This window comes from Pseudoliparis swirei, chromosome 15 (assembly GCF_029220125.1).
Source record: "Pseudoliparis swirei isolate HS2019 ecotype Mariana Trench chromosome 15, NWPU_hadal_v1, whole genome shotgun sequence".
Taxonomy (NCBI): Eukaryota; Metazoa; Chordata; class Actinopteri; order Perciformes; family Liparidae; genus Pseudoliparis; species Pseudoliparis swirei.
In genome coordinates, this window is record NC_079402.1 from 11,263,211 (window position 1) to 11,278,791 (window position 15,581).

The 15,581-nt window shown below is 44.2% G+C and overlaps 1 protein-coding gene across 2 annotated transcripts in view; it reads right to left on the reverse strand.

The window, feature by feature from the left end:
- Window positions 1–15,325, reverse strand: part of sardh (sarcosine dehydrogenase) — a 51,243-nt gene extending 35,918 nt beyond the window's left edge. The window contains exons 1-9 of one of the 2 annotated variants that reach the window (XM_056432298.1): window positions 15,124–15,325; window positions 14,125–14,314; window positions 13,574–13,710; window positions 13,149–13,327; window positions 12,062–12,241; window positions 10,723–10,846; window positions 10,399–10,499; window positions 8,729–8,833; window positions 5,171–5,300 (exon numbers count right to left, since the gene is read on the reverse strand). In XM_056432298.1, coding sequence (XP_056288273.1) covers window positions 5,171–5,300; window positions 8,729–8,833; window positions 10,399–10,499; window positions 10,723–10,846; window positions 12,062–12,241; window positions 13,149–13,327; window positions 13,574–13,710; window positions 14,125–14,309 — 1,141 coding nt within the window. In that variant the 5' untranslated portion in view covers window positions 14,310–14,314; window positions 15,124–15,325. Of the gene's footprint in view, window positions 1–5,170; window positions 5,301–8,728; window positions 8,834–10,398; window positions 10,500–10,722; window positions 10,847–12,061; window positions 12,242–13,148; window positions 13,328–13,573; window positions 13,711–14,124; window positions 14,989–15,123 lie in introns of both variants that reach the window. The other variant, XM_056432297.1, reaches the window with a different exon arrangement.
- Between the last annotated feature and the right edge of the window lie 256 nt (window positions 15,326–15,581).

The window sequence follows — 15,581 nt, forward strand, 5'->3', positions numbered from 1 at the left end:
TTCCTGTGGGGCTCAACATCACTGACCACCGTTCCAGACAGCTACGGCCCATTCTGACAAACTGTGGTCTGCCTGTGAGGTAGTCAGTGATCCAGGAGATGGTGGGCCGCGTCCACACTGCCACACCCAGCTTCTCACTCAGCAGCAGTGGCTGGATGGTGTTAAATGCACTGGAGAAGTCAAAGTGACTCTCACAGAGACACGGTTCCATCCAGGTGCGACTGAGCTCGTTGCAGCAGGTAGATGATGGCGTCGCCCACTCCCACATGAGGCTGGTAAGCAAATTGCAGAGGGTCCAACGATGATTTCACCTGCGGCGGAGGTGGCCAAGACCAGCCTCTCCAGCTTTGTGTAACTGTATGTTTCAGTTGTAACTTCTTTCTCTGCAAACAGCTGCATCACACTATGGTTATTGGCACTGTGTGGCCCAGTATTTTATTAATTATAAATCGTACAACCGTTTTTAAAGACACCGAAGCTTGATCAAGATTCAAGATTCAAGATGTTTTATTTGTCACATACACACACAGGGTGTGCAGTGAAATGAAAGTGGCAATGCTCAGCAGGAATGTGCAAGGGCAACAAGTACACACTATTTACAATAAAAAACAACACAATATTTACATGTGTGTGTGTGTGTGTGTGTGTGTGTGTGTGTGTGTGTGTGTGTGTGTGTGTGTGCCTAAGAGGGGCAGTTGTGTGGGTCTATGTGGGGGTCCTGGTGAGGTCGGAGTTCACAGTCCTGATGGCCTGAGGAAAGAAACTCCGTCTCAGTCTCTCTGTTCTTGCAGCGTGACTACGGGCGTCTGCCTGACCGCAGCAGCTGAAACAGTCTGTTGTTAGGGTGGTGAGGATCCTTCATGATCCTGCCGGCTCTGGTTCTGCACCTCCTGGTGTACAAGTCCTGCAGGGTGGGGAGTGTAGTTCCAATAGTGCGTTCAGCCGAGCACTACTCTCTGCAGAGCCTTCCTGTCCTGAGCGGAGCAGTTGCCAAACCAGGCTGTGATGCTTCCTGTCAGGACGCTCTCTACAGCTCCAGAGTAGAAGGACTGAAGGATCCTCTGGGAAACTTTAAATTTCCTCAGCTGCCTGAGGTGGTAGAGGCGCTGCCTTGCCTTTCTCACCAGAGTGTCTGTGTTTGTTGACCATGTCAGATCCTCGGTGATGTGGACTCCCAGGTATTTATAGCCGCTCACCCTCTCCACAGTAGTCCCGTTAAATCCCAGTGGTGAGTACGTCCTCTGTTGTTGTACCCTCCTAAAGTCCACAATCAGCTCCTTAGTTTTGGTGACATTCATGAGGAGGCTGTTGTCCTGGCACCAGAGTGACAGATCAGCAACTTCCTCCAGGTAGGCCTTCTCGCGTTGTCGGAGATCAGGCCCACCACCACTGTGTCATCCATAAACTTGATGATGGTGTTGGAGCTGAACCTGGCCACACAGTCATGTGTGTACAGGGAGTACAGTAGGGGCTGAGGGCGCAACCCTGGGGATCCTGTGTTCAGGGTGAGGGATTTGGATGTCTGCCCACCCTGACCACCTGTGGCCTGGCGGTCAGGAAGTCCAGGATCCAAGCACACAGGGGGTGTTCAGTCCCAGCTCAATCAGCTTGCCGGCCAGTCTGGAGGGACTATGGTGTTGAAAGCTGAACTATAATCAATGAACAGCAGTCTCACATAGCCCCTTCTGGCTGTCCAGATGAGAGAGTGTGGTGCAGTACCTGGGAGACAGCATCATCTGTGGATCTGTTTGGGCGATAAGCAAACTGCAGCGGGTCCATGGAGGAAGGAGGAAGGCGCAGATGTAGTCCTTTATCAGCCTCTCAGCATTTCATGACCACCGAGGTGAGGGCCACGGTCGGTAGTCATTCATACATGCTGGAGAAGCATTCTTGGGCACAGGGACAATAGTGGATCTCTTGAAGCAGGCGGGACCACGGACTCAGCCAGGAGAGGTTGAATATTGTGGTGAACACTGGAGCTAGCTGGTTAGCACAGGTCTTCAGTACTCGCCCAGATATGCCATCTGGACCTGCAGCTTTCCTGGTGTTCACCCTCAACAGAGCCCTCCTCACACTGTGCTCGGTCACAGAGAGTGTGTGTTCATCCCCAGCGGTAGAACTCACCTCGGCTACGCTAACGGTGTTGTTGTTAGCGGCGAGCTAAGCGCTGTTGTTGCTAGCCTCAAACCGTGCATAAAATGAGTTCAGGTCGTCCGCTAGGGATGCGTCGGCACTCACCATAGCGCGGTCTGCTCTGGTAGTCTGTGATAGTCCGTAGCCCCTGCCATAGGCGCCTGGTGTCGCGCTGCTCCATCTGTGATTCCACTCTGTCTCGGTACCTCCTTTGGCTTCCTTCACCGCCTCCTCAGTCCATAGACCGCTGCCTTGTACTCGTCCATGTTGCGGATACAAGACGGAGTTATAGGCAGCAATGCAGGCGTTCACAGCTTCACGGATGGATCTATCAACCCACGGCTTTTGGTTGGAAAGACCCTAACTTTTACCGTGGGGCGATGGTGTCCGTTAAGCGTTGCTATGAGGCTCATTGCTACTTCGCAAACTCGCTGGCGTCACTGGAACTGGATTGGATCATGTCCCAGTCGGCGACACGCAGAGCGTCCTGTAGCTCAGCCTCTGATTGGTCAGACCACCGCTTCACGTTCCTCGTCACTACCGCTTCCGCGCGATCTTTTGCGGTACCCGGAAGCAGAAAAATGGCGGCATGGTCTGATTTTCGAGCGGAGGAGAGAGACAGCCTTGTAGCCTCTCTTGAATGGCGTATAGCAGTGGTCCAACGTTCTTTCCTCTGGTAGCACACGTAATGTGCTGGTGAAAGTTCGGCATGACTTTTTAGGTTAGCCTATTAAAGTCCCAGCCACCACCACAGCCGTCGGGATACTTGTTCTGATGCCGACATAACACATCATGTAGGTCCGATAGTGCTACGTCGGTGTCCGCTTGTGGTGGTATGTAGACGGCTGTGGTGATGACCGAGCTGAACTCCGGGAAGGTAGAATGGGCGGCATGAGATCGTCAGATGTTCCAGGTTCGCGAGCAGGAACGAGAAAGAGTCTTAATGTTCTTGGGGTGCACCACATGTTGTTAGTCATGAAGCAAACCTCCACCCTTAGATTTACCAGACTCTTCCGTTCTGTCTGCACGGAAAACAGAGAAGGACTCGGTTGGGCATATGACTCGATCCGGCACCAGCGGGTCAGCCATGTTTCCGTCAGACAAAAGATATTACAGTCCCTCATGTCCCGTTGGAATCTGATCCTTGCCCTAACATCATCCATCTTATTTTCCAGAGACTGGGCGTTAGCAAGAAGGATGCTGGGCAGAGGTGGGCGGTGGGCTTGAACTCTCAGTCTGTTCCGAATTCGCCCGTTTCCCTCGATGTTTCGTCGTCTCCCGTAGTAGCGGCTCCACTGTTGTTGATGTGGTTCGCTCGTACGATCTCTGCCGGCCACGCTGGATCGATGGAAAAAGTGGACAAAAACCCTTGTTTTGCGCAAAAGTTTATGTCCAAAAGTGTGCTGTGGTCGTATGCTGTTAGTGCCGATGTGTTTGTGGCAAAGAAACCATTAAAAATAAACACAAAAACTAAAAGAGCGCACAATCTCCGCGGAGCTATCTCGACGGCGTCTGGACACAGCCGCGCCATCTGAGCTGATCAAGCCATTTTAATCGATCGCCTCAAAAACCTGGGTTGGCATCAAGGACACTGCACTTTGATGGTTTTTCTCGTACCTTTTAGAAAGATCTTACTCAGTCACCATAGGTAATCACTCGTCTTCCACTACTCATATTACCTGTGGTGTACCACCAGATTAAATTGTAGGTCTACTTTTATTTTCCATCTACATGCTTCCACTTGGTCAAATCCTCCAGCGCCACACCGTATCTTTTCATTGCTATGCAGACGACACACAGATATACCTTCCGCTGAGACCTGGTGAACCAGAAAGCCTATAGCTGCTGTCTTAAATTGTCTCTCTGGTGTTAAGTGCTGGTTGGCACACCATTTTCTTCAACTCAATAACTGTAAATCAGAAGTCATATTATTCAGCTACCCAAACAAAAACACCGGTCTCATCGAGAGTGAACTTGGTCCCCTGGCTGCCTAATTAAAACCAGTTGTCAGAAATCTGGGTGTAATGTTTGACCCGCAATTGAATAGAAAATAAATAATTGTCCAGTCCTGCTTCTTTCAATTACAAATCATTTTAAAAATTAAACCTATACTGTCACGGTCAGACCTGGAAACAGTTATTCATGCACTAATTTTCTCGAGACTGGACTACTGCAACTCCCTCCTTTCCGGCATAAATCAAAAATCCATCTCCTGCCTCCAACAAGTCCAGAATGCAGAAGCTCGGCTTCTGACTGGTTTTAACAGACGGCATCCCATTATCCATTCCTGGCCTCTGTCCACTGGCTCCCTGTTCATTTTAGAATTGATTTTAAGATTTTACTGATCACTTTTAAAGCACGCCTTGGTCGGGCCCCAGGCTACATCATTGACATGTTAGCTCCTTATGAGCCAGCACACAGCCTTAGATCCTCCGGCGGGCCTTCTGGCCATTCCAAAGTCGAGGCTTGAACAAAGGGTGGCCGTGCTTTTGCCGTTAGAGCCCCTCGACTTTGGAACGACCTACTGGAGGGGATAAGGCTCGCAGAATCAGTCACTTCTTTTAAATCACTTCTTAAAACCCATTTTTAAAGAACAGCTTTTAAGTGATGTCGTCCTTTTATGCAGTTCTTTAGTTCCCCTAATTTAGTTAGTCTGTTTTTTATTTAATTTTTTTATTTTTTATTTTATATTTGTATCTCACTATTCCATTTGTTTTACCATGACTCTCTGTTGAGCACTTTGTAAACTTTGTTTTTAAAGGTGCTATATAAATAAAGTTATTATTATTATTATTATTACTATGATGATGACAAATCTAATTCAATACTGTAACTTCAGGTTGCACAGACCGGCTCACTCAACCACTTCGACAACGTGATATTGAGCTAATCAAACTACCTCGGCAATTTGCAAGAAAAGCATGCAGGATTTTCAGAAAAATGTCCACCTCTGTGGAAATGGTGTGTTGGTGTGTGTGTGTGTGTGTGTGTGTGAGTGTGAGAGTGTGAGAGTGTGAGAGTGAGAGAGAGATAGTACCTGGTCCACAGACAGTGGACTTGATGCCAGTCTGCTCCAGAGCAGGAATTCTGTTGATGGCTCCCTCAATGTGTTGCGTGAATATATCCCAGTCCAGGTCAAACAGGCTAAAGGCAAAATTGTCAGACACCTGGGAAATAAAACTCAGAGTAAGTGTATTTTCTCTAATATCGGCAAAACACAAGTGTCATTTTTCAAAAGCAGCTGCTCATGTTGGGATGCTTTTAGGGATAATTGATTTCCGATTTTACATACTTTAACACAAAAATATCCAGGTTTTCCAATAGATTTTGCTTTTCAAGTAAATAATGCATATTGATGAAAAAACCTGTTCACAAAGAAGTGCTGTTGCAAAGAGCACATACTCCATAGTGACAAAGAACAGTTGGGAGGAAATGACAACAATAAATACAAGTTAGACTACAGTGTTTGTGTAGTACTTTTGTGTGTTTTCAACACAATTATATGAAAAACCTTTCAAAACAGTTCATTCATTTTGAATGTTTATGATCACCTAATCAATGTTAGTCCAATATTCACTATCTTCAGATCCTTATTTAGTCTCTGACAACCCGTGAGGGAAAACGCTCTGCCCGCTCAGTTTGAGCGACAGCTCTCACATTTTTATTTGATACACTTTTGATATAAAAAACAAATATACTCTGCTGCATTCATATTTCCCACAGAATGAATCCACACCACTTCAGTTGGATGTTCAATGTTGTTGCACCACCTTAAAGTCAGAATCATTGCACTTATGTGCTCTTTATCCCTTTCCTTCCTCAACACCGTCCACGTGTGACTGTAGACCGCCGGCTGTGTGTATAAGTCACACTCACTGCAGCACAAACATCTGTTGCATCTTTCTCAGCGGGGAATCAACATCTGTCAAATCTCTCTCAGTTCTCTGTCCAAGTTTTAATTTGCTCCCATCTGCGTCTCCCTCCTACCGTTCAGTGCCGATCGCCATGACGTAAACTGCTCCTCTCCTACACTAACCTGACTGGCCTGAGTCCAGCCCAATCACTTGTGCTCTATGAGATTTTATCAGTCTGACATTTCTCCCTATATCCTGGTATTGATCTGGTCACCCCTCCACTTGAACCTCTCCATCTCGGCTCCACCATGGTGAAATTCAGGAAAGTAGTCAGTGTCTTACTTTATTGGAGACATATCGCGCTGGATAACGGCGACATCATACGGTCTAATATGTTCAATATAAGTGGGTCTTTAAGCTAGACAGACTTTCTGAGGGAGAAAAGACTTCCTATGGCTTACAATGAGTTTGGATTAAGACTTTAATGTCACAGGGATGTGCACGCTGACAGTAGCTCCTTCCATGTGAACAAAGAGTTTCTGCATTATTACTCAGCACTGAGACTCGACCCAGAGGATCTGAGGTGCTCTTTGTCCGAGACGCCACACTTCTCTTAATCCCTCCCGAGCCATCGATCCTGCTCATCTCCACTCAGTGGGCATCCTCTATTCTCTCCGTCTCCCTGCTAATTGTCCTCTTTGTATCTCCTCTTTCTTCCTCCATTCGCCTCAAGACATCAAAGCAACACTCAGCTGCAGAGCGAGAACAAAAGAAGCTGCTTCTGCACAAAGAAATCCTCTCAAATGTAAAAACCACTGAGCGGTTTGTAGACAGGCAGGCGGCCAGACGGAAAGTCATGGTCAATATTATCAATGTCCTGAAAAAGCCCTGCTTGATAACTTTTATTCAAAGCTGAGGTATCTTTTGTAAATGTATTTTATTTTGTATTTAAGGCTCATTCTTAAACATGAACAGGTTGAGCAGAGCCATCTTTACTTGTTCATGGTATGTGTCCAGGATTGCATTGGATTGTCAGAGCACAGATTTAAAGAACAAATCAATCAAACAGGAACCCATGAGCAGTGAAATGTTTTAGTGTGGAACACCAGCACAGGAACAAGAGCCGAGATGCCTGCCACCAAACCGCCAGCCTCGTTAACTCGCTGCTCTAAAAAGCTCACCTTGAGAGAAAGTACGCATCCATTAAGGCCAAGACCACCTGTCGATTTAAAAGCTTTTATAAAGATTATTCTCCAAAGTCAACCGCCCTTTTAAATAGTCTGTCTGAGCCCGAAAGAACAGCCTGCATGATTCCCTATTATACATGCCAAAAAACTTGTTTTATAATGTTTCCTCATCTTCACATCCTTTTGTGTTACAAAAAAATGCTTTAGTTGTTATATTCCATAAAAAAGAAATTTCACCTGTAGCGGCGATAACAATACCATATAATGTAACATACATACATTTTTGGTGCTGCTAAAAGAGCTGCTGTTAGGTTGTTAAAATCAATGGGTTTATTGCATTTGGAGCATATGCTATGCTCATTAATCTTTATGTTATGCTCAGATTTACATGACTTTTCAAATGTAAATTTCACTAGTGAATTAATTTATATTTATAAATCAGTATACCAACTTTGTTGCAGGACTTGCAATGTGGCATTCATTTTTTCTAAGCCTATTTTTATATTTATTTTAATAGCAAAAGAAAAGTTGGACATTTTGGGAAATACACGTATTTGTTTTCTTGTCTTCAGTTGGATGAGAGGACTGACGACACCACTCTGGTGTTGGCACACAACTCCCCCTATAAACCATTAATCGTCACTGTTGCTTTTCTCTTCATGTACGAGTAAAACAAATGAGATAGATTGTGTTAATAAATCAGCTTTTAACAATTAGGTAGTCATTCATTTTTACCTTTGGACAGAGCCATGCTGATGACACCGCCTTTCAGAATAAGTAGATAAAAACAATCCCAATTGATACAAATTAATAAATACTTATGATGATATATGTACTGTATGCGCTTTTGTATTATGTACTATACATTTGTATATGCATGTATGTGTAGATTACCAGATAGAACTAGGAGTTTGAATAGGTGTGTGTAAATCTGTGTATGTGCGGATCAGTATATGTATGTAATATTCATAATCAGAAATTGCATCAATTGAAGCAGTGAAAAGAAAATGTGTGTGATTCTCTCTATTCTTATCATGAGTCCACCTTAATGATGTTCTACAATAATTAAATGCTATGGTGTACTTATAACACTCATATCATCATTAGTGCTTTCAATCCCCATGTAGTTGCAACCCAGCCTTCAAGAGGACGTGGGAGCAAGTACAAACTAAGCACAAACACATTATTCAGAATGGTGACTCCATACAATATGTGCCGTGATGTATTGAGCAGCTTGTCAGTGTCACATCCTTCATATTTTAGCAAAAAAAAGGAGGGCCGATATGGTCAAGATGGGGGAGGACCTAAGACTCCAGATTTGACTCCTGCTGAGGAGCTGGCACTCTGGGGCATAATGATAAGCTACGTAATGAATACTGATAGAAATGTACAACAATGTACCACGCTGTACAACAATGTAGCACACTGTACAAACTGTATATAGTTCTCAATTGAAATATATGATTGTATGTCATCATACTCACATCATCAGTCACTACGTAAGGTTCAGGGCCTGTAGGTAATAACTGTTGAACAGATGATATTCAAGCTTACCTCATCCCAGAAGATGGGGTTCGGTTCATAACCCCCCACAGACAGGGCGTCACCTTGGAGGCGCAGGTACACTGATGCATCATGGTCTCTGACATTCGGCATGTTCTGCAACGAGTGAAGATTAAAGTGGAAAAATAAAAACATGAATTAGTCCAAACAAATTGCGTTTCAGTGGCAAAATGATGGGCAGATTCATATTTATAAACGAGAAAGATGAATCATAAGAGCCTCAATCTACAGCGTGAATAATACAGGACATAACAACCACTCAAGTCTTTACAGCTCTAGTGGCATACCAAGACATGCCTTAACAAACCATAGGGCAGCTACTGGCACGCCATGAGATCTTCTGTCCGAAACACATTCATCCCCTTGGACCCGAGTAAATATTATTGTCGTGTCTCACGAATAGTCACGAACGAGTCCTTTGGATGGATTCAGTCTAGAGTGCTTTTCATTCCAAAGTCAATTGGCTCCGTCGGTAGGAAACCAAAAATACCAGTGAACAGGCTGACATTTAGAAACAGCACGCTACATATAATAACATAATAGCAGCCACACTGCGCCTTTCCTCTCGCTTCTTTAGTGAATACAGTCAAACCCCATGTGGTCAGCACTGGACTCCAATCCACTGGCAGATAAAACCACGCGCACCAGTTATCAGCAAACCCACCACAGCAGCGGAGGGCAGAAACACATGTATTCACACGCAGACGTGTGGTCAGCATGAGACGTTTGACCTGACAAGTTGCACACCCTGGTGGGAACAGATTTCTCGGCGGCCTCCGACTGTGTCATTCTGCTCGTGTGGGCTGATGTCTGTGGACATGATGTCGCAGTTATGCTGGTTAAGCTGCTCTTAAACTACATAACACAGAGAAGCTCTGACAGCGCCCTAAAACCACAGGCCTCTAGAGGCTGAGCCTAGTTATGCATGTGTACACTGACTAAAGCACACACACACACACACACACAAAAACACACACACACATACTTCACAATCAGTGGTAAAGTTTACACAAGCCGTGTCAGACATGTTTTGAATCTGCATACCGAGGACTCGCCGAGGCCTCCCGAATACACACACACACACACACACACACACACAATCGGCATTATACAAATAAATAAATCTCCCTTTCTATCTTACACAAATAAGCACACACACTTCACTAATAACATTCTGGACGATTAGGGGTGGAGATATGAGGTGTCACAGTGCCCCCTGCAGGTCATATAGACTTAATACAGACAAATAAAGGAATTTCTGTCTCCACAGGGAGTTCAATGAGCAGAATCCAACATATAAGCTATAGTCGTACTTTGTATGAGGATGTGTGGATAGTGCATTAAACATGTATTATGTATTGTAAGCTTTAAGCCTTCCTTATAATCCTAAATGTGGCATCTTACAATAATTGTCACACGGTAATAATGGCATTGTTTTATCAGAGATAAAATCAGGATTCAGAGTTCTGAAAGGTAATAAGTTGTTTTGTGTTGTCTGAAAAATGTATTTGACAATTCGCGTAGAATAAAAAGCATATGATACTATAACATATATGAGTAACCATAACGTTAAAGAAAACATGTTAATGAGATTGTATTGTATTTGTTGAGTAACATGAACCACAGTGAGGCTGTTCAGGTAAGACACGTGGAGGTCCTACCTGTATGCCTTCAATCCTCTCTGTCACCACATAGGCGTGATGCATGGCAACAAGGGGGACCGTGACTCCAGCCATTTCCCCCAGCTTGGTGGCCCACGCACCTGCATGTAACACACAGGGACACAAATATTATAATCATGCCACCTTTACATGTGGTTATATAACATCTTGGAAGAAAACACCTATACAACTGTACATTTTTCTTCACGTTTCACTACTCTAAACTCCAAATATCACCTGAGTTACACCCAGAATGCCTCATCCTGTGTCAAATAAAACCAAAATCCATTTCAGGTTAATTCGCTGCTCTTGTCTGAGTCTCACCTGCACAGTTCACCACACAAGGCGTGTCGATGGTCCCATGACGGGTCTCCACAGCTTTCACCCTTTTCACACCAAAGTCATCTGTCCGCACTTGGATACCGGTCACAGGGCAGTTCTCGATCACCTGAATAAAAGACACACTTTAAAACATAATGTATAGGATCTGCTCCACCCTGACAAGCTGTATATCCAATGTGATATTATAAGAGCCCTTGTCTCTGCTCACTGAAGTTTAAAAAGACCTGATGTTCTCCAGCAAGGTTCAGTCTACTGACTCAAGCACTCTCCTTTTATCATACTTCATAATCCCATTCATATTCAATTCATCAAAGATAAAGACTACACAGTAAGACAAATATTAAATTGTTCATCACACTTCGTCGATGTGAGGCCCAAAAATCATCCTGAGGTTCTAAAAAGGCAATACAAAATAAGATTTGTATTTGGTTGACTTGACTGCAATGTACATCCACTGTATTACAGTATATGATGCGTCTCATAAGTGCTTCCCATTTAGGAGCAACATGCATACACATACAAGTACACATACACCTAGCCGCTGCGCTAATGGCAGGAAACAGGAAGTTACAGTAGTCTGATAGAGAAAAGGTTATTAGAAGTGGTCTAGATGCTGTTAGCGAGAGGACTTATTTAATTGTAAATGATATTATATATATATATATATACACTACCGTTCAAAAGTTTGGGATCACCCAGACAATTTCGTGTCTTCCATGAAAAATCACACTTTTATTTATCAAATGAATATAAAATATAGTCAAGACATTGACAAGGTTAGAAATAATGATTAATATTTGAAATATTAATTTTGTTCTACAAACTTCAAGCTCAAAGGAAGGCCAGTTGTATAGCTTATATCACCAGCATAACTGTTTTCAGCTGTGCTAACATAATTGCAAGGGTTTTCTAATCAGACATTAGTCTTCTAAGGCGATTAGCAAACACAATGTACCATTAGAACACTGGAGTGATAGTTGATGTAAAAGGGCCTCTATACACCTATGGAGATATTTCATTAGAAACCAGACACTTCCACCTAGAATAGTCATTTACCACATTAACAATGTAGAGAGTGTATTTCTGATTAATTTAATGTTATCTTTATTGAAAAAACAGTGCTTTTCTTTGAAAAATAAAGTCATTTCTAAGTGATCCCAAACTTTTGAACGGTAGTGTATATGTATGTGTGTGTGTGTGATATATAATCGATCAAGCGACATACAGACACACAGCATCGTGTCCATGAATAAAAACAAAATATTATGTATACTGCTGGTCCAGGAGGAAAACCACTCGTCGGCAGACAGGCGCTCATTACCTTGGCTCCCCTGGCGGTGGCAGCTCTGGTGAGGGTGGTGCAGGTGCCTGCTGGGTCCATGGTGCCATCTTTTGGTACATACAGGGTTCCATACAGATCATCAACGTTCATCAGAGGATACAGGTCTTTGGTCTCCCCGGGTGACAGGACATGGGACTCGATACCATAAACTTTACCCAGCTAGAAAAGAGGAGAGATCGTTGTTGTTGCGTCACCTTTATTCTACGTCAAACAAGAACACTTTGCACAACAGTTGAAGCACACTGTATGACGGAGCAGTTAAGTAACAGCCACAAGGACGTCTTCTCAGCCTGTGGAGGCGATTGGGCTCGCAGAGGGCCTTCCAACCTTCAGACGGACAGAAGCGCCCGCTTCAGAGATCACCCTTCAGTGTCAAAGTCCAGAGTGGAAGTGCAGTGTAATATTGACTCTTCTTTTTAAAGCCCGAAGAGTAGCTGTAAATAGGTTTCAACCCTTTTAAATGCAATTCTTAAAAACTGCTAATTTACTAGGAGGATGGGGTGTGCGCACAAATCAAGTTTCTGGTCATTATCTCAATAATAATAATATATAATATATAATAATACTATTATTTATGAGCCCTCTAACTGACTGACAGACAGACTTTTGGACGTTTAACTTGAAGCAATCACAGTTGAATATAACATTCTTTACATACTCTGTAGCAGCCTGTTTATCGTTGAGCTTTAGTGTGCATGCAGTTGGCCAGTGATCATTTGCATCTCTTACTTACAAACTGATTTCGGAACCAAGGATTTCTTTTGTGCCACATTGCTGAGATTTACAGCTTGTTGCTTGTCACATAAATGTGTCGGAATTTTACAAAAAATATGTATTATTTTATATTTTCTGAGCGGATCCATTTAGACTATTTGATCATAATTACATTGCTTGGGCCCACGTTTGATCCACGAGACATTAGTTAACACTGCAACAGTACTTTTAATGAATTATGTGGAAAAAGTAAATTGCACTTTTATTTCTATGAGAATATAGTTTGGTTCCCAATGTGACACTTCATGAAGTTAAATTGCAATTCATCACATGAAACGATCTTGATTCTCACCGACATGAGGCGCTTGTACTCGTCCAGCCTCTGCTTGTTGGAGGCAATGAAGAGTCCTCCGTTCTGAATCCAGCCCGTATGGAGACCCGTCTCCTCCTCCAGGTCTTTGCTGACGATATTCCTGGTGATGGCCAAGAGCTCGACCTCAACATCACTCGGACGGAGCTGCCACAGCAGGCCTAGTGAACGCACACACAATGGCAGATCAACAAATAAGGCATGTTCAGTGTGCTGGTCCACATACAAAATACAACTGTGAGCATGTTATCCACGGAGACCTTATCAAGACTTAAAGCACAGGAGATATGCACAACAGATACCGTAGGCAGTGCAGAGAAACAAGTAAGGATAGCTGGTTTAAACTGAAACTGCACTACTGCACCTAAAAGTCCTCCTCATCCTCCATGTTCCATACGGTGTGTTACCTGCGGTGTGCCAGGTGGTGCCAGAAGTCAAGCGGTCTCTCTCCAGCAGAACTACGTTGGTCATGCCCATTTTAGCCAGCTGGTAGACGGTGTGACAGCCCAGACTGCCTCCTCCGATCACCACCACATCCGCTGATCTGAGGCAGGTAGCAGACCACCACAGGTGAGCTGAGAGCATGGCGTTCAGAGTGGGATAAGGGCGATGCCACATAAAACTCAAACCAGCTACATTAATTTAGGTTAAGTCAAAAAACAAAAGTGATTTAAGTTACATAAAGGTAAAGTTATAAACTCTTCTTGTTGAGTTACCAAAAAAAGCAGAGCAGAAACAACTGTTTTATTGGGGATTATATAATTCGAGCCATAATGTATTGATCCATCACACAAACTCTCAACTTACCCAGGTGTGTGTTTATTCTTTCTGCCAAACCATCTCACTGTGTTGTATAAATTTAAACAGAAGCTGGTCTTAAAATGAAAAGGCTACTGGAAGTCAACGGTGGCTTTGAGTGCACACAACACAGTTAACACCATCCGCCCACTAAGCCAACCTGGGTAAGGGTTTCGTGGGTCCAGAGGAGGCTCCATCCTTTTGTTGGAGCGTCTTCTCGTAGGGAACACTTTTTTCCTTGATGGGCTCCGAGCTGTAGGACCGAGCGGTTGTCCGGCACAAGGGAGAGAAAGGAGGCCGCACTGCCGACACCACACGGCGAACTGCATGCCCGAGGAAGGCCATGGCCCCTGTGATCAGTCAGAGGACACAAAGACGCAGAGTAATGCTGCAGAAACTATGTGGACTGCATTCATGCAAAATATCCAAGGCCACAGTAAAGTGGTGTGTAATACACCTCTGTTCAAAGTTATTTACAAGAAAATTACACTACAACTTGAACAAGATCAATGTTTAATACAGTAAATATCTGCATTCATAACATTACAAAACTGAGATACATACTTGGGAGCATGACAGCCACAACACTAATGCTATAACTAAGAATGATGTATCTTCTATGTGTTTTTGTTGTGCCTTGACTCGTCTCGTCCGAACTAAACCCGTCTTCACATTTCTCAATCAAAAATACCAGTAACCTATCCGGTTTAGGGTGACATTTGCTTAATAGTTACTTTGGATTAAATCAGTTTACACACAAGTGCTTATTCATCAGTGGCTATTGCTGTACTTCAAACTAAATGCAGTATACGGGCCGCCAATATGACGGCGAGGAGGAGTTGAACTCATTGGCAGCGGGCTGCTGCTGCTCGGGTGCAGAGGTTTGCTGCTGGTGTGTCTCGGCCTCAGTTTCCAGTGCACTCTCCATGTTTACAGACGCGGTAGCAGGACCATGTCAGCACGGTAACGGAACATAACGTAACCCACTGGACAGACAGCACGCATTCGCCTGTAAAGCCACGTCCTAAAAACATAACAGCAGCCTGAGTGGACGCAGGTTGTAACGCGACATCATAAACGAGGCTACGAAACCCAGCAGGTTACACCGTGCAGAAACGGTGTTGCATAACATCGGTTCCGTCTCCACGTGCACACTTACACTCGGTTCCGCCTTTCACCCGCTGTCCCGGGAAAAAAGCACGCTCGATGCAAGATTTAAAAAAAAGAAAAGGTGAAGAAAACAAAAAAATGTTTGCAGAAATACGGGATTGGAGAAACGAAAAATAAATGGGCGAGTACTTGTTTATATCGGAGACAACCCGCGTGTTACAGTGTGGTAGTGCACTGCGGTCCAGCAGCTGTCAAAGTGAGACTTGCTCCAAGTGAACTCGCCTCGCGCGTGTGGATGAGACCAGGCGGCAGCCACAGGGGGCGGTGTTGCCACATGAGATTGACAGTTTCTTGCCCAATCACAACTTCAAGCCCGCCCTATTCAAAACAATAAACCCAAATCACAACCAGAAACCAGAAGAGCGCCATCAGACAACCACACAGATTCACATGTCAATAATGATGACGCCAAGGTACTGTGGGAAGGACGAAAAGCTGCGGGTCAAG